The 18144-nt window shown below is 41.4% G+C and overlaps 1 protein-coding gene across 7 annotated transcripts; it reads left to right on the top strand.

Annotated features, from left to right (window-relative positions):
* The first annotated feature begins 901 nt into the window (after nt 1–901).
* Nucleotides 902–17979, top strand: HNRNPA3 (heterogeneous nuclear ribonucleoprotein A3). 7 transcript variants are annotated; one of them, XR_006163019.1, is made up of 14 exons: nt 1201–1298; nt 4736–4847; nt 5311–5334; nt 8847–8969; nt 9060–9206; nt 9288–9498; nt 9735–9824; nt 9885–9992; nt 10164–10244; nt 10929–11075; nt 11860–11985; nt 12068–12140; nt 15201–15275; nt 17341–17979. XR_006163019.1 is itself a non-coding variant. In XM_033065335.1 (13 exons), exons 2-12 carry the CDS (start codon nt 4782–4784, stop codon nt 12118–12120), a joined length of 1176 nt encoding a protein of 391 aa, XP_032921226.1. In that variant the 5' UTR covers nt 902–989; nt 4736–4781; the 3' UTR covers nt 12121–12140; nt 12227–14650. The 7 variants fall into 7 exon arrangements, 6 of the variants coding, with proteins under 6 accessions (XP_032921226.1, XP_032921232.1, XP_042635401.1 ...); XM_033065335.1 differs by lacking the exons at nt 1201–1298; nt 15201–15275; nt 17341–17979 and adding exons at nt 902–989; nt 12227–14650; XM_033065341.1 differs by lacking the exons at nt 1201–1298; nt 15201–15275; nt 17341–17979 and adding exons at nt 911–984; nt 12227–14650.
* Nucleotides 17980–18144: the final 165 nt, after the last annotated feature.

Genomic DNA, 18144 nt, shown 5'->3' with positions numbered 1-18144 from the left:
GGGAAATTATGTTCAGTTAATCAAACAGGTTTGGAAGCTTTTGCGTAAATTATTGTATTTTTTTAGAAACATCAGGGTAAAATAAAGAAATTAAATTAACAGCTAATACTGTATTTCCAGAGATTCAGGAAAACCTCATCAACTGTTTTACTCCATAGGATGAAGATGTTTTTAAAGGGGTAAATGCCAACTCCTGTTAAGGTTAGGTCATCATACCAAAATGGGTATTGGTACTAACGAGAGGATAATCAAGACTTTAGAAATCTTGACTTTGATAATAAATTTTTATAATATTGCTTTTCTTGATGCCATTATTCTGGTAAGGAAAAATGTGTAATGTTATGTGCTTAACTATGCTTCATTCCATACGAAACTCTCGCAGAATACCCTTTCTCCTGAACTCTCTATGCTAGTTTATGATGACAAGCGCCATTAAAAGCTACAGGCAATGCCTCTGAATGGGGAAACTTGGGAAACTTACTGCTTGGATTTGTTTTGGTATTTGTCCGTAAACTGACTAAGCTACGCTCGGTTCTGAGGGTGAGCGCTGAACGAGCTCTGGAGACCCGATCTTCAGCTGCCTCCTTTCAGCATCTCCAGCGTAAAACCACCCGCAGAGACACACAACGCCTCTTAGAAGGTCCTGTGCACCTCGGGCACACCGTGATATTCCTGCAGATGTTCCCTGTAAGCAGGACATTTCCTCCTTCTCTTCGCTCTCCTACCAAGCTCCTGACGCCGCCCTCCCGTCCGTGCCCTGCGGAGCTGCGCCCCCGCGCTCCCTCACGGGGCCCCTCGCGCTCGGAGCGGCCGCGCGGCGGGGGCGGGGCGGGGGCGGCCCCGCTGAGGGGAGGCGGGGCCGCCCCTCGCGCCCGTCGCGGCTGCGCCGGCGCCGCCACCCCCACAGCAGGCGGCGGTTCGTGCGCGGGGCCGGCGGCCGGCGTGGGACCGAGGAGGGCGGGAAGGCGCTGTCGCTGAACGCCGGCACGGTGATCTCTTCTCTTCCTCGCCTCCCTTACCCTTCTGGGCACCTTCCCTCTCCCCACCTTCCCTCGCTCCCGACCCTTTCTGCCCTCCCGGCGGGGCTGGCGGCGCGCGGGCGGGAGGGGAGGGGGGAAGAGAAGGCGGTGGGGGGGGGATGGGCGGCGGGCCCTGAGAAGAAAAGCGGTAACGGCCGCAGCGCGCGCGCGGCCCCGAGCCCGCCTTGGCGCCACGTGACGCCCCTCGTGCCCGCCCCCTCCTCTCCCGGCCGGCTCCATATTGGCACTGCCTTGGCCGAGCGCGGGCACAAAATGGAGGTAACTGCGCAGGGCGCGGGGCTCGCCGCCATCGGCCGAGGCGGGGGCGGAAGCGAGGCGGCTCCTGCCGCGCCGCGCGGAGCTGGAGCGGCTTGAATTCCGCCCGAGCCTGCGGGCGGGGAAGCGCGGTGGGAAGGGGGTGGTTGGCGGCAGCCCGTCATGGAGCCCCTTGCAGTTCCCGCGGCCGCCGCCTCCTTGTAGCGTTCGTGCCGCCCTCCAGCCCCGCTCCTGCCTGCGACACGCCGCGTTATTCCGCAATGGCGGCGCGGGCAGGAAGAGAGGGGGAGCGGGAGAGGCGGCGCTTCCGCCCCGCGGGCTGCGGCCGCCATTTCGCAGCGCTCTGGAGCGTGGGTGAGAGGGGCCCGGCCCTCGGCCCGGAGCAGGGCTGAGGGCTGCAGAGCACTGAGTAGCAATCCTGGGGACACCGAAATACCTGGGCGCGTATTCGGGCGGCAGTAGGGCAAGGCGAGCCCTACACGTGCGCGCGTTATTGTTCTGCCCTCCCAATGTTCTTTTCCCCTTCCTTCCCCCGCCACGCTCCACTCCAGGGTAAGCTGCCCGGAGTAGTGCGGCGGGGGTATTAACACGCTTTCTGCACACTCAGTTTTTAGGAAACAGACTTCAGAAGCATTAAAATCCTTTAGTGCAGTACGCTGCATCTCGCAGAGGAATGCTGCTACACGTTGTAGCACCTCCTTAATATCTCTCACCGCTGCCCAGAGGGAGTTAAAGCGTGTGGGGAGCCTTTGCTGCTCAGGGAGGTGGGGGCAGGAAAACTAGAGAGTTCTCTTCCTTTTCTCCACTCCCACAATTACACATGCAAAAGACCCAGGACATTGGGTGGCATTCTGCCATCATCCTGGTGAGCAGCACGAGGGGGTCTGCACAAACGCAGAGGAATCATTCTTGCCCTACTTGAAGGGAAATAGTCGTGATAGTCTCCCCTTGCTTTCCTTTCATCAAAACCTGAGGTTTTTTTGCTCAAGTGTTTCAGAGTATGGCAAGCAAAAATAGTGCTGTTTTTATGTGTGTGTGTGCGGTATTTTTTATCTTTTCTCCCTTCACTGAAAGCTGAAACATTTAAAAATTGTCAGAGAAACCAGCAGCTCACACTGGTTTCTCTTCCTGCATTAAAAACAGAAGAATCTTATCAAAGCAGCTAAAAATAACTTTTTCACATAAGCAATTGTTTTAGCTTCTTTGGAGTTTAATAACTAAGAGGGGTGATGTGTTCAAATTTGAAAGTGTTTCAGTAAAGCTTGGGAGCCTATCACATCTTATATTAAGCTAATATCTTGGGTTTTTTCCCAGGCACACATTCCTATTGATACTGGGAATATACTGCCAACACACTTGAAACTGAGAATCAGGTTTTTTTCCTGCTTTAACTTTTAGGTTTGGTAAAGTACCGTATTGTATGCACTTTAGGTCCAACTTCAGTTGCTTACAGAAAAGATCAGTGTATTTCCATAGTATTCTCTGATTGGATGGGTGAACTTCCATCTTGGTAATGTCTGCTTTGTCTCTGTTAGCTTCTTTTCTCCTGTAAGAAAAGAGATAGAGCAGCGTTGTGAGTAATGAGACATACCCTGGTAACTTCTTTATCATTATAATTTAAAGATTTCCTTGGAGACTGGTTTAAGTTTCGTAGTTAAGTTGCAGTATATAATTGCTCAATGCTAGTTTAACTAGAATTTAATAACAAAACTGTTCTGAATATTTTTATTCAGAGTTTGAGTATTCTGTTGATAATAAGAATTTTAAAATTTAGTGTTGTCAGCCCTAAGAACTTTCTGTAGGACAACATGGTAATAGGACTGAGCAAGGCTGTGTTCCACATGAGCTGGTGGTGTGCATTAGCAGGAAGACAACTCCCTTTTTAACCCTCAAGGCCTTCAAAGGCCAATGGGGCAGAGACCATGCCCCGCAGGTAGGTTTATGTTGGCCACTGTGAAGCCTCGCCGGGGAAAGCAGCAGGTGACAGCTTCAGGAAGGGATTCATAGTTTCTGTTACTTTGAAAAGGTATTTAAATAAGCTTATCCCTTTACTCCCTAACAATTCCTAAAGCTTTATTTTGTCATAGAGCTAGTTTTTTAAAACTCCTTTAAGTGTTAATATTCTGTTTCATACCTTCCTTACATGACTTTAAAAACTGCATATCTCAGTTGAAGTACTTAATATCCTAATACCTCTTAAGTCAAACTGATGTTTGACCTCAAGAGCAGGTTTAACACTGTGTAGAGAGGAGCTGAAGATAATGCAAACACTTGATGTTACTTAATGAAACCTTTAAAATTGTTAATGCATCAAGTCGTGATACTCATGATTTCACAGCTGAGTTTAATTTGAAGCTGGATTTTAACATGAAGTGAAGTTTAGGAATTTCCACTTCGAAAAACAGCATTAGTAAAGACCTGCTCATTACTAAAGACCTCCCTGCCTTCCCATATGCGGGAACAAAATTTGCAGGAAGAAAACTTCAAAAAAAACCCCACAACCCAAACAAACAAATCCCTCATAGAAGTACACATAATCTTGTAAATATCTATGATTTTAAATGCAGCACAATGTAGTTAACAGTATTGCATTTTGGCTACTGTAATAAAGCTTCAGGAAACATCCAAAGTAGTAATGAATATTGGCCAAAGATACCAATACATTAGTGCTAGGTCTAACTGAAGGATCCTAGAAACTTTTATTTGAAAAAAAAAAGGCCAAAGGGAACATGATTTTTTTGTTTGGATGTGTAGGTATGGGTTCATTCACTGAGCTTATCTTTTAAAAGACTTCCTATTTGTAATGGTACATACATTACACAGGTCAGGGCAGTAATCAAATATATAATATGAAATCAAAAGTAATGCAGATGCCTGGTGCTATACACTGCTGAGGATCTGAAGTTCTTTTTGTTGCAGGGTAGCATCAGTAAGGAGTTCTTGCACTACTCTTAGTGGAAAGTATTTTTTTAATACAGGAACTGTGCAAGATATATACTATATTCTCTAGTGTTCCACACTGCTGGATAGCTGACTACAAGAGTTCTAATAAGCAGTATTTGAAAAATGTTACTTGTTTTGGGGGTTAAAAATCCCAAAGAACAGAATTTATGTAGTGGGTTTGGGTATCAAAGGTGGAATTTGCTTGCTGTGTATCAGTTGTCTTCACAATAGTAATAGGTAAAGGTTTGCTACAGATTTTAGCATTAGTTTGTAAAGTGAGCTTGACTAGGATAGCAGATGTCTTTTACAGCTCTTCAATCATTAGCTAAATTGGTTGAGGCATTTTATTCTACCATTTTAAATACTTCTGGGGTTTGTTTTTTTTTTCTACTTTCACCCGTTTCTTCCTGTAAAGCCACACTTGTGCATTGCAGCCAGAGAAGGCCCTGTGCCACAGCAACGGGGGTAAGTACTGACTTCTCCAACCTGTTTTCTAGGTTTCCTAGATCTAAAAGAAAGGCCGAGTTAGAGTACCCTTCCAAAATGGCTGCTATTAAGGAAGAGAGAGAAGTGGAAGACTACAAGAGGAAAGGAAGACGATCCTCGCAGGTGAGAGGATGGGGTTTTTTATTAAAAATAAAGTAGTTTTAAGGGGAAAAGATGAAAAAAACCCCCAGGTTAACCATTTCTGATATTATTTTTTTTTCTACCTTCTTCATCCCCGTAGTAGCGGAGTAACTTTAAATTGCAGTTTATCACGTAGTTTTAAGGGGTGGGGTGTTAAGCATAATGGGGAAGTTTTGCTTGTCTAGCTTTCTGTTATAACAAAACTGATATTTATGTTTCTGATTAAAGCAAGGTGTAATTACTATGAAATTCATGCATCCTCACAGTATCAGCAGGAACTTGATTGCTTCCTACGTTCAAAGTCCTGTTTTTAGTGGGAATGAAGACAGGTTCCTCTTTTCTTTTTTCTTTTTTTTTTTTAATAAGTAAAAATGGTTGCCTGATAGTCACTGCAAATGAAAGCGAGCTGTACTAAGTCGAAATAACTGTTTTCTTTTGCTTCTAGCAGAAATACCGTAGACTGAATAAGGTGCGTAGTATAGAGAAGATGTTGGGGCTGTTTTTGGGAGGATGGGAGCTAGTTACTTTTGGGGCAGGGTGTGGAAGTGGGAGGGGGGAAGTTCTTAATACCCTTCAGAAAATTAAGATGAGCAGAAAGGGTATTAAATGTGCTTATATAGCTTATAATGGAGGCATTTTCTCTTCGTTTACTTGGATTTGTTTGCTTTCTAACATTACTTTTTCAGGTTGCCTGAATGTTTTAGGTAGCTCAAACCAACTTTTTTTCTGGAATGATAACACTGCAATGTGGGAGGGCTATACATTTGAATTACGAACAAACCTTGTCCGGCTTGCATGCATCTGGTAGCGTATGGTTATTTTGTATTGAAGTACGGTGTGTAAAGTCCTTTTGGAAGGAATGTTGAAACTCTCTTACTCACTTGGACTTTGATTTCAGTGTAACTGGGGTCGATCAGCTGCATACTAAATAAGCTCTTAGAGTTCACAAAAGTAGATTGCCTTGCAATGATCTTAAAAACTGAGTTTCTAGAGAGCAAGTTTCACAGGGAAAGTTGCTGAGGCCCCAGTTGCCTGTAAGCTTTCCGGTTTCACAAGGCAGTCTAGATTGTATTGCCTGGGGACAGGGTGGGCTCGGGTTCAGCCACAGCTCAGTGTGCGTTTGGTGGCAGACATTTGTGGACACACTTACTGTGCTCAGAGCAGAATGCATGGTCTGCTCGAAAACTGCCTCTAGAGAGAAATTCTGCAGCTCCAATAGGGTAATCATTCAAAACGCCTGCCATAGGAAATTTCAGTCGATGGCAACCTCAGGATAGAAGCAAGATGTACCGGCAGCAGCGTTGTCTCAAAAGGTGCCAGGATTTCTGCAAAGCTAGGGATTTTTGCGGGAATGGCAGGGAGTGCTAGCTGCCATCTTCTGGCCCCCTCTTGGCGGGAGGTGCAGTTAGGCTGTGCCAGGGGTTTGGGAGTGCCTGGCAGGCGGTGCGGTGCTGGCAGCGGGAGCCGAGCAGAGCGGGCCCCGCAGCGCCGGCCTCGCCCTGGGCCCCTGAGGGCCGGGCCCCGCCCATGGCGCCACTGCGGCGCCGGCCGCGCGCCCCGCCCCCGCCTCCATATTGGCGGCGCGGCCGCCGCGGCTCAGCACAAAATGGAGGCGGCCGGGCCCGCGCCGCGCTTGGGCTCTGGGGCGGGGGGCGCCTCCGTAGAACTTTGCAATGTGTCGGGAAGCCCCTCTGACAGCTTAAAGGGAGAAACTGTCTTGCCGACTAAAGGCAGCTTGGGTGGTCTTGCAGCTGCTCTCTCCTCTCCTGCCAGAGGAGTGCTGCAAAATGGCGTGTGCTCTCGTGCCGTGTCAGCTGAGCGGGAGGCAGCCTCATTCGGATGGAGCAGGGTGGAGGTTACACTCAGGGATTTTCTGTGCAGGAGAGACTGCTGCTAGCAAGAGTTCCTGTAACACGTATGCGTCCTAAGAATAATTTCTGTTCAGTAGAACAGAGAAGCAGTAACAGCAGGTGTTCTTCCTGCTGTATGAAAGCAGTGGTTCTCATGCACATAATAACAATAAGCAGAAAAGAACTTCATTTTTCCTTACCTGAAAAATTCTGTGGTCATTCTTTTAATGTAAAAGCACTCTGAGTTGCTAGCTGGAAACTCTCATAGCCTTGAATAATATCAGAAAACTGTAAATAGTCTGGCCAGTTTTTCTTTACAGGGGTTGCTGATTTTAGAGGAGTATAAACTTTATAGTTTCACATAATAAATTTCTTTCAGTATGTGGAGAAGAGTTTAAAACACTTAACTTCAACATAACCTAACTAAAAATTGTCAGTAGATTTAAAAACTTGTAATTAGCAACAGATAATGACACTTAACCTAAAGCAATTTTTATATGCAGTAGGTGTATAATCTGGTAAAATTAAAAGTTTCAATGTAGTGAGACAGGAGATTTTTTTTTAAATACCTTTGTAGTCTGGATCACTTAGAAGATGTTAGAAACTTTACTTTGTAGTCATGGGACCACTGTTAAAGATTTGTATCATGATCCTGAAGGTAACAAAGTCTTAAATAGAAGTCTGTTGTCATGAATGCTGGGCTTCTTTCTAACAAAATTCAGCAAGTGTAAGGGCAGGGATTTACTTTGCAGACAGCTTTTCATAATACTAGTTACTGTTTGCTGTAGTACAAACTGAATATTGTAAACCAATGGTTTGCTAAAGCACTATGTAATACAAAAACTCTTAACTCAAAGGGGCTTATACCTTCCTGGTCAACCCTAGCAGTGTGGCAGAGGTTAAAGCCTCTTCAGATTTGAAGCAAAATGTCTACAGAAGTCTGTGGCTGTTTCTGTGTAGTTCACCTCAGGATAATGCTGCATCTAGTCTGGTTTAATGTACTGCAGCAGAAACAGTGAAACCTGTTGAGCATTGATGCTGCAGAACTGAAGTAATACACAGCATAGCTGGACAGCACCTCCTGGAGTGTTTTGCATGCACAGAAGTACCCACTTGCTAAATGAGATTTTAATCTGATAGCTTTTTGTAAGACTTCTTTGACAATGGCAGTTGTGAAACAATTTTTTGTGAACTCCTTGTCAAATGTATGGGGAAATTGCCTGTCTGCAAAAAAAGTGCAGCATGGAAACAGAGCAGTAACACAGTTGTACTCCTAAGCCCATTTCAGCCATGTGATGGAAAACCGGGATCTGCAGATTTGCACCTTTTAAACATGACTGGTCATATATAGGCAATGTTACCAAGAACTATTAAGTTTGCTTATTCTGTGATGCTTGCTAAGTTACCAATGTTACTCCAGTAGTTGTACTGACTACTAGTCATTGATGAGTTGTTACTCGTGGCATTTTTTGTCTGTAAGATAGAGGTCACGTTTGAGAGGTATTTCCCTTAACACTAAAATCCACGTACTTGCACTTTCTTGCTTGTGTGTACTCCAGTAATAAAATTACCAAAGTACAGAGTTAATGTTTTCAAAGAATTTAATATTCATATATTTCATAAAAATGCATGAAAGTTACCTTTCAAAATGGACATCCCCAAAGAGTAGACAGACACGCAGCCTGAGCAGGAGCCTTCTTTTCTTGTATATTGCGTCCTTAAATTTTTTGTAGTTCTGCATATTTATGCTTCATAAAGTGTTAGAACTTCCCTTTTTAAAGCAGTGTTTCATCCCCAGTCCCTACAGCATGATCTGCAACTCAAAAATAGGCACAGAATGAATGCATTTCTGGGTGGTGGGAAGTAACTGAGTTACCTAGTGTATTGAAATCCCTTTTACTGTTTGCATTTTAGTGCTCTTGAAGTTGTTAGTGTTTTAATTAAAATCACACCTCATTAAGTGTTTAATATTTTGCTATTTTGTCTAAACCCATTATAAGTCATTGTTCTTATGTAAATGTATTTCACCTATTTGTAGTTATAATGTGCACAGATAACTTCTAGTGATTCAGTGAAAACTCAGTTCTGTGATTTGTATTCAAAATACTTTTTCAATTTTTTTATTTTATAGGGCCATGAGCCAAAGGAGCCAGAGCAGTTGAGAAAGCTGTTCATTGGAGGTCTGAGCTTTGAAACAACAGATGATAGCTTGAGAGAGCACTTCGAGAAATGGGGCACGCTCACAGACTGTGTGGTAAAGTCTCTGTTACTAATTTGTGCTTTTTAAAGGGTTAGATACTTAAAGTAGCTCAGAAATGCAAAGTGCCTCCTTGTGTGCTTGCAGGTGATGAGAGACCCACAAACAAAACGTTCCAGAGGCTTTGGCTTTGTGACTTACTCCTGTGTGGAGGAGGTGGATGCTGCCATGAGCGCTCGACCACATAAGGTTGATGGACGCGTGGTTGAACCAAAGAGAGCGGTTTCAAGGGAGGTGAGTCAGTGTTCCAATTAACCACATATCTTAATCTGTACCTACAACTTTAAGCACTCAGTGTCATTTTTGGCATTGCAGGATTCTGTAAAGCCTGGGGCACACCTCACAGTAAAGAAAATATTTGTTGGTGGAATTAAAGAAGATACGGAAGAATATAATTTAAGGGAGTACTTTGAAAAATATGGCAAGATTGAAACCATCGAGGTCATGGAAGACAGGCAGAGTGGAAAGAAGAGAGGCTTCGCTTTTGTAACTTTTGATGATCATGATACAGTTGATAAAATCGTTGGTATGTAAGCTCTTTAGTGAGAAATTACTTCGGGATAAAAGTGTTGGGATTTCAGAAGAGCAGTGTGTGGAATGAGATGATTGCCTAATCAGCTGCTTTATTATTGTAAAGGATGAGGTTGATTTAGTGTTACTTTTCAAAGTGTGCACATGCCTTACTGTAACTTTCTATGAGAGTTTTACAGTGTATTGCAGTGATGTGATTTTCTAACTTCCCTTTTTCACTATTTTCTGTAGTTCAGAAATACCATACTATAAATGGACACAACTGTGAAGTGAAAAAAGCGCTCTCTAAACAAGAGATGCAGACTGCTAGCTCTCAGAGAGGTGAGTTGTAGTTGTGCATAGCTATTTTGTGTAACAGGTTTTCAATTAATGTAATTCAAGTGAAATATTTTGTAGGTCGTGGGGGTGGCTCGGGCAACTTCATGGGCCGTGGAAACTTCGGAGGCGGTGGAGGGAATTTTGGCCGAGGAGGAAACTTCGGTGGGAGAGGTAAATGTCTGGAATATTACTATAGAATGTGATTTTGTTTTAGTTTCTTGTTTTGTTTTGGTTTTTTTGTTTTTTTTATTTTTCAAATTTCCTATGTTAATTGGCTTAAACACTTATTTTGGCTTAAACACGTTTGTTCAGGAAAACATTCTCGTCTGTTTTGTGTTCTAGGAGGCTATGGGGGTGGTGGTGGCGGTGGTGGGAGCAGAGGAAGCTTTGGGGGTGGTGACGGATACAATGGATTTGGTGATGGTAAGTGTATTGTTCACTTCCTTTTCCCCCAATATTAGAACCAGCTGTAAGTTTTGCCTTCACTTCAGAAGCAAAGTCTATTTTGGTGATAATAGCGATAATAAAAATTAAATATCTCCATTGTAGAGCTGTGAAGAGTTACCTTTTTTTTGTTCTCCCAACAAAATGATGGGTGGACAAAATACTAGTCTGTATTTAAAAAAAACTCATAAGGTCTTGAGGGAGCTGTTTAGCTCATGTCAGTTGAGATGACTGAAACTGAATAAAGCAGTAAACAACTGTTTTCAGTCAACTCTTGAGACTTCTTGTGGTTCAGAAGTATCTTTTTCGAGATGCAGTTAAGTTGAGTATCCAAAATGCATCTGAAGAGAAATGCAGCAATTTACCAAAAGACTAAAAATGCAATTGCCAGAATGCAAAAAAAATGCAATTACCAGAATGCAAAAAGGGCTAAGTGAAGTAGCATGTAATTAATTACTTAGACCTGATTTTACAAGCATGGGGATTTTTTATCAATTAAACATTTAGATAAATTATGCAGCCACAATGAACATAATACAGGGAAAGCACTGTAGGACATTTTTATTGTGCAAGTGTGTTGGTTTGGGGATTTTTGTTAAATGGATCTTTCCTTACTAGTATTTAGCTTTGTTGTGTTAATCTTGACGCTTCTTTTATTCAAAGGTGGCAACTATGGAGGTGGTCCTGGCTATGGCAGCAGAGGAGGTTATGGCGGAGGTGGAGGACCAGGGTATGGAAACCCAGGTGGTGGATATGGAGGCGGAGGAGGAGGATATGATGGCTACAATGAAGGAGGAAATTTTGGTGGTGGTAAGATTCCAGCTTTAGTTCCATATCCATGGCTCTTAGGTTTCATTTCACAGTGCCTGAAATAGGGTAATTCATAAAATGAGTTGTAAATCTGGGTTTTAACATAGAAGACCACATGTTACATAAGGAAAGTTCTTTCTCATGTGGATCAGCTTTGATAAACTGCAATGTTGTTTTGCCAGGGGTATATTTTTCAAAAAACTTTGGCTGTAAATGTGTGTGTGAAAGCAGAGTGCAGGAATTTTAATGGTTTATACCATTTCAAGTATGTTGTCTTTGGATGGCAGTTCACAGCATGTAGATTCAGGGAGTTAAGCTGAAAAAACCTGCTCTATATCTTACTACACGTCCTGATCTCTGTATGCAACCATGTGCATTGCAGTTCATTTTTTTTTTTGAGCAAATAAATTGTAATTTACATTATTATTATTATTTACATTATTATACATGCAGAGTTATGCGGTACAAGAATAGTGGTGAAATTATTTTCTGATTTTGGGGACCTTAATCTGGCTTATTGGGTTAACATCAAATTGCCTACTCAAATGTGCTTATATAATGTGATGTGTTTCATGTTTGATAAAATGCTGATTTCTAATCATTAAATTACCAAGGATCTTCTGTTACTTGGGCATTTTGCAAAGAGGTAGCATCAAAATACATGAACTTCATCTTAAATTGTTCGGAACTAATTACAATTAATTTTTACATTGGATATTGGAATTTGACATGTTCTGTGTCCTAAGTATTGAACAAACACGGCTTTATAAATTACTTGTTTCAGGTAATTATGGTGGAAGTGGAAACTACAATGATTTTGGCAATTACAGTGGACAACAGCAGTCTAACTATGGTCCCATGAAAGGTGGTGGCAGCTTTGGTGGCAGAAGTTCAGGCAGTCCCTATGGTGGTAAGTATGATTTTGTACAGAAAATATCTTTGTGTTAAAATCCCTTGTTGTTCATGTATTTCAATATACATACTTCTTTTAGGTGGTTATGGATCTGGAAGTGGAAGTGGGGGCTATGGTGGTAGAAGATTCTAAAAATGCTACCAGAAAAAAGGGTAGGTGTAATTCATATTTATAATGATGATTAATAATGTACAACTGTTCACTGAGAGTAATAATTTTCTTATCCTGTATTCAACAGGCTACAGTTCTTAGCAGGAGAGAGAGCGAGGAGTTGTCAGGAAAGCTGCAGGTTACTTTGAGACAGTCGTCCCAAATGAATTAGAGGAACTGTAAAATCTGCCACAGAAGGAACGATGATCCATAGTCAGAAAAGTTACTGCAGCTTAAACAGGAAACCCTTCTTGATCAGGACTGTCATAGCCACAGTTTGCAAAAAGTGCAGCTATTGATTCATGCAATGTAGTGTCGATTAGATGTACATTCCTGAGGTCTTTCTCTGTTGTAGCTTTGTCTTTCTTTTTTCTTTTTATTTTCCCATTACATCAGGTATATTGCCCTGTAAATTGTGGTAGTGGTACCAGGAATAAACAAATCAATGAATTTTTAACTTTTCAATATTTGTGTAGTTCAGTTTTTCCACATTTAGTACAGAGAATTCTATAACAGAAATGAAATGTAGTTTAGGGTGTTTCCTTGTTAGTTAATAGAGAAGATAAATGCATTTCTCAATTACTATTTTGTATTAATTTAAAGTTAACAATAGAAACACCTATTGATTTGCAGTCTTAAGGGGTCTAGTCTCAGTGTATATACGTAACTGTCATTGACATGAGTTACATAGGCATACAGAGGGAAAACATCTGTATGTTGCATTATAGTTTGTTTAGATGTATAACTAGGATTGAGTTACTCAAATTAGTGTTTGTGAATCATAGAACTAAGCTTTATCTTAATGAAAATTTCAAAATTACTTTTTGGTTTGTGCATATTTTTTTAATTTGTAGTTCTGTATTAGTACTAGCGCTTCAAGAAAATAAGGCATGATAAATATTTTAACAAGACCAACTTTAGACACGTGAAAGCTGTCTCCCGTCTCATTTGAGATGCATAAGGGATAACTGAAGTTGTTTAAGTCTTGGGTGGAGAGAAAAAGAAATTTGCTTTTTACCTTTATATTTATTGTAATTCCCGAGAAGTTAAGGTGGGGGGAATCAAGTGCCTGTTTCCTTGGGATATACAATGATTCTGTTTCAATAAAACTATACTTTGGGGAGGGTGGCTTGGAATTTTCATCCCCTTTGTCCCCATTTCCTTTTCCCTCACACCAGACTGCACTGTTTCAATTAAATGAGGTGTCATAGTGAGAGTAATAGGTATGTTCCTCAATAATTTAATGGCTATATACTTTCTTGCATGCACCCTAGGCAATTTTCTGGACACATGCTTCTGACTGGGAGCCAAGGGTAGCGCAGGTGTAATCACTGACAGTCCCAGGTAATGTGATCCAAAAGCCCATTTCCCATGGGCTCTTAAATAGTAGAGTTCTTGAGCTGCTTCCCTGGCAGATGTCCGTGCTCAACTGAGAGCTCAAAGATAAAACACGATCTAGTTGTATTTTACCATCTAGAAGCACTCCCACAACGTAGAGGGGTACAGTCCTGAGTTCCCACAGGTAGAATGATAGTGTGTTACAACTGGATTTGGTGCAGTGGAGTAGAAAATCTGACCAGTACATGTGGCTAGAAATTGTACTTCATTCTCACTTCTGACCTCCAAATTAAGGCACTGCAGTCTGTCCTGTCCTCATCTGATGTGAATTCTCTTGACTATTGCCAGGCCAGTGCTTGCTGTCAATTCAGACTCAGAATTCCGAGTAGGGACCCAGTCAATAAAAGAAATGCTCAGACACTTGGCAATATGTATTGGAATTACTCACACCTGTTTCACTTCTGGGTCAATGTGCAGTATAAGGTAAATGCAATTCCAGTGTAGGAATGAATCTGCAAAGATGTGTGAAATGGCTTAAGGCATAATCAGTCATATTAATAATGAATTATAATTTTTAAGAAGTGGTAGAAAAATAAGTGTGTTGTTTGAAAAAAATTAAACATATGTTATTTAAACGCTGTTATTGGAGTGTATTTAGACTGCAGTATGCTAAAACAAGGAACCAGTGTCAAGATGGTAGCCTCCAAAATGGATTTCAAAGTCTGCTTATTCTTGTCTGTGGAGTTCTGAAAGATCTCAAAAGTTAAAGCAAGAATTGGTGGTTTAGTGAACGCTTCTGTTGTTGTACATGTTCATTTGGGCTTGGGGTGGGGGGGAGGCTGTACTTCAATAAAGGCATTTTTTAAACAACCCATTTGGAGTTTGAAAACATGGGGAACTAAACCACACTCACTAGGGAGTGAGACACCTAACTGCTGACTTGCTTTGTACATTACTACGCTAGAAGATGTGTAGACTTGCACCTGGGGCCTGCATGTGATTGCAGGGACAACTGGAGGATGGGGTTGGTGTCCCTTCTGACAATTGATCTGGTATTTCTAAATTTTTTTAGAATGTATTGACAGTGTTCTTTTTAACAGGGCCTCTTGTAGCTGTACTGTGACTACAATGTTAACTTTGAAAAATAGTGTCATAATAAACTTTATGAACAAGATCTGTATGCAACCTTTTAAGAGATGGATGTAAGTGATCGCTTTGTAGGTGGGTGGGGTAGCTTAGCTGTTGTTTGTGACGTGGAAAAGTGTAAGCCATGAGGACAGTGATCGCCAGCTTTACAGAACCTAGGATGTACTTCCTTGATCCATACATTGCTAAGGAGACTCGTAAGACAGGACTTCAGCAGCCTATTGAGTATGGAGAAGTCAGCCTAATTAAAGAATGACAAGGCAGCAGGAGCAACAGCTTCAACTTCCAGAAAAGTGAAGGAATAAGATACTGTGCTGATAGTGAGCAGCTTTCCCAAGGCTAGTTAAATCTGCTAATCACAGCTGAAATATCGAAGAAAGTCTAGCAAGAGTTCTTCACCTTTTGGAACCTCCTTGAGTGATAGCTACTTGAGTTGACTCAAATCAATAGGTCTAGCATTTAGACCTGAAAGGAAGGGCAATGAGCATAGGTAAGGTTTGCCTTTAAAATTTTTCATGAATTATAAAGAGTGGTGGGAGGTTTTTAAACAAGGTAAGAGTAATTTCTTTAATTTTCAGGTTGAATGAGAAGCTGCTGCTTGACAAAAGGGGGAATGTCTTGCACATCCTCTTCAAATGAAGGTTTCTGACTGGGTAAGATTTGTAGTGTATAGTAAAATGTGTTTAATCCTTATTTCCTTCTAGGCCTTCCTTTGACAGCCTTTTAATATCAAGGGAAGCCATAAGTACTGAGCAGCAAATACTGCAGCCTATGTCATCTAGTGTTTCCTGTTCTGGATGCGGGCTGCTTGCTGGCACAATTCCTATTCAAGAATCTTCTGTTCCTGGCAGATACAAAATTGCTTCATGTCTGAGATGTGCCTTGTCATGGAAAGAGGTGCCCCAGAGAAGCCCAGAAAGGCAGGGACACTGAAGTGGCTCATCAGTTCTCAGCAGTATGTGACCTGCTGCTGCTGCACCCGTTCTGGGAGGGAGCTTGGTATTTGGTGCAAGCTGGGATTTCCCTCCTAGGTAATGGATCTTGGCTTACCAGGTGATGTATTTGCCTGTACGAATCAAGGAGCTGCCTTTCTGGGTGCTTTCAGGCAGGGTAGTTTAGGCTAACACTGTCATATGATACCCAGCTGAAATCACAATGGCATTTGTACAGGCAGATGGAATGGCAATAAAAACTTCTCATGGAATCTTGATTTTATGCAGACTGGAACATGTATTAAGTCTTGGAACATGAATTATTTCCTTTTTCATATCTTTGATTGTTACAGGTACTTTTATAAAGTACTTCAGCATCTATTGAAACTTCCCAATACATTTCTGAGCCCGTGCATTCTTAGGAAGTCAATTTCTATTTTAATGTTACTTCAGTTGCTCTGAAAGTAGTCGTGGAACCTGCCTAATCAGAGGCGGAGGCATGTTCGCAAACTTTTTCAAGTACTTAAACTTTACCTGCTGCCTGTAGGCTCCCAGAAAGTAATTCCTGACTTTGTAATACACAGTTACATGTAATTTGGAAGTAACATACAGAGATTTTCATAAAATCAGAAGCTACTTGATTGAAAATCTCACAGTGACTGCATATAGCATTTATTAAGAAACATTACATTGAGACAAGTCTGTGTTTAGTAAAGGTTGAGCCGAAACCTGACACTGCGACAGTACAGTCACGTTGCCTTAGTGTCAGCTTGTTTCTTTCTTAGACCTAAAAGTGGGAGATTTGTGCTTTTGCTTTGCTTGGCAGAGCTCCCGCAGGCATCTGTGCAGCAGCAGGTAATGGGGAACAGCATTGCCCCTCAGGTGCAGGCAAATGTGCTAGCACTTGCAGTGGTCTTAAGATTTCTTTTAGCAGTAAAATTTTGAAAATGCTTTAAGAGAATTCATTTTTAACAAAAGCTTTGTAGTTTGCCTTGGTACTAGGCCTGTGTAAAGCTCTACCTTAACATGAGAGGATTCCACGTTGCTGCAGACTTTTTCTGTGCTCTGGATGGGTGTTTTTGCACCACGTACAGAAATAGATAATCACTGTTCAAATTATTTTCACAGTTTGAGTAACAACACTCCTGTTTAGACTAATTTGCCTAAATTTAGTTATTTACAGCCAAATCTTTTCAGAAATAATTGACCAAAATAAATACATTCTTAAGGAAGTACTTGATCAATTGTATCTCTGTTCAAAGCACTTTTAAGAGTTAAGAACATTGTTTCATGGCCATGTTTTTGTTTATTGGTTTCTGTTGAAAATAGCGTTAAATGGAGGTGGGAATGTAAAGATGCAAAGCTAACAAAGCCTAAGGTCCCTAAGCTGCAGTTGTACAGAAATAAACTTGATAACAAAAATGATACTTCCAGGTAGAGAAGGGGGTTTCCCCAAAAGCAGCCCAGATTGATGGAGGTAACTATGCTATTACAGAACACCAAAATTAGATGGAGCACCTTAACTTTGATATCCTTTCAATACTTAAGGTTCCTGAACTTTTCAAGCACTGATTGTGTGATGTACTGAATGCTGTCTTTGGTTCCTTTGTTTAAGACATGAATGTGTTTTCATGTACTGTCTACACTGAGGTGGAATATTCACCAGTCAGTCTGTGGTCTCTGACAAGTGTGTGTATCTTGAATTGTGTGGAGCATGTAAGATCTTTAGTATCACTGAAATTCACATGTCTGATGGATGATTCTTTTTCTGCTGTGGGTGCTACAGGTTGACATCTCTCTAATAGCTTATTCCTGAACTAAAGTAATCCAAGTATCTCCATAGAAGAAAAAATGGCCTCCATGTAGAAGATAATATCGCAAGATTGGAAACAGAATAAAATGGTATAACTGGCAAAGACTTCAACAGCAGTCGTGCTAGTGTGCTAACATCTTGAAAACTTGTGGTTAAACAAGTTAAAATAGCATGGAAATTTAAAATTTCAGTATAGTCCATAATGGATTGAAATTTGTTAAAATATTTTAATTTTGTATCAGAATAAAGTGTATCTTGTCAAATGACTTAAAATCTAAAATGTGTTGGCATCACTTTTTTAGTGCTGTGAAGAACACAAAGTGGTCTAGAATTATTGCAACACATTTTCTTACAGGATCATCTTTCCAATTTGGGACGGCAAGCCAAAAACCTTCGGTTCAGGCCAGCTTTTCAGCTTTATTCTTAATAGTTTTAAACAGAATGTTTTGATCAAGAAACAAATGGTTTCCACGTGGCAGCTTGTCAGTGTATGAGGTCAGCATTGTGATGCTTTGCAATGTCACTAGTTACTCAGGCTTGAGAACATACTCTGTACCTTGGTAATAATAACAATAAAAGAAGGTTTTAAGTTTGCAATCTGATGTTTTTATATATGAAGAGTAATGTGGATTTTTTTTCCTTAATGATGTTGGGGGGTTTGATGCGAGAGCAGCATGCACTGTTGATGTGTGGGTTTAACTGAAAGCAAGTTGTCACAGACCAAGTTATTTCAGACTGATTCTTTACCTGATGAAATTCAAATAAGGCTGCTACGTT

The sequence above is a fragment of the Catharus ustulatus genome, chromosome 7 (genome assembly GCF_009819885.2).
Source record: "Catharus ustulatus isolate bCatUst1 chromosome 7, bCatUst1.pri.v2, whole genome shotgun sequence".
Classification (NCBI taxonomy): Eukaryota; Metazoa; Chordata; class Aves; order Passeriformes; family Turdidae; genus Catharus; species Catharus ustulatus.
Note: the sequence above shows the minus strand (reverse complement) of the source record. Positions and strands in the feature narration are given on the sequence as shown.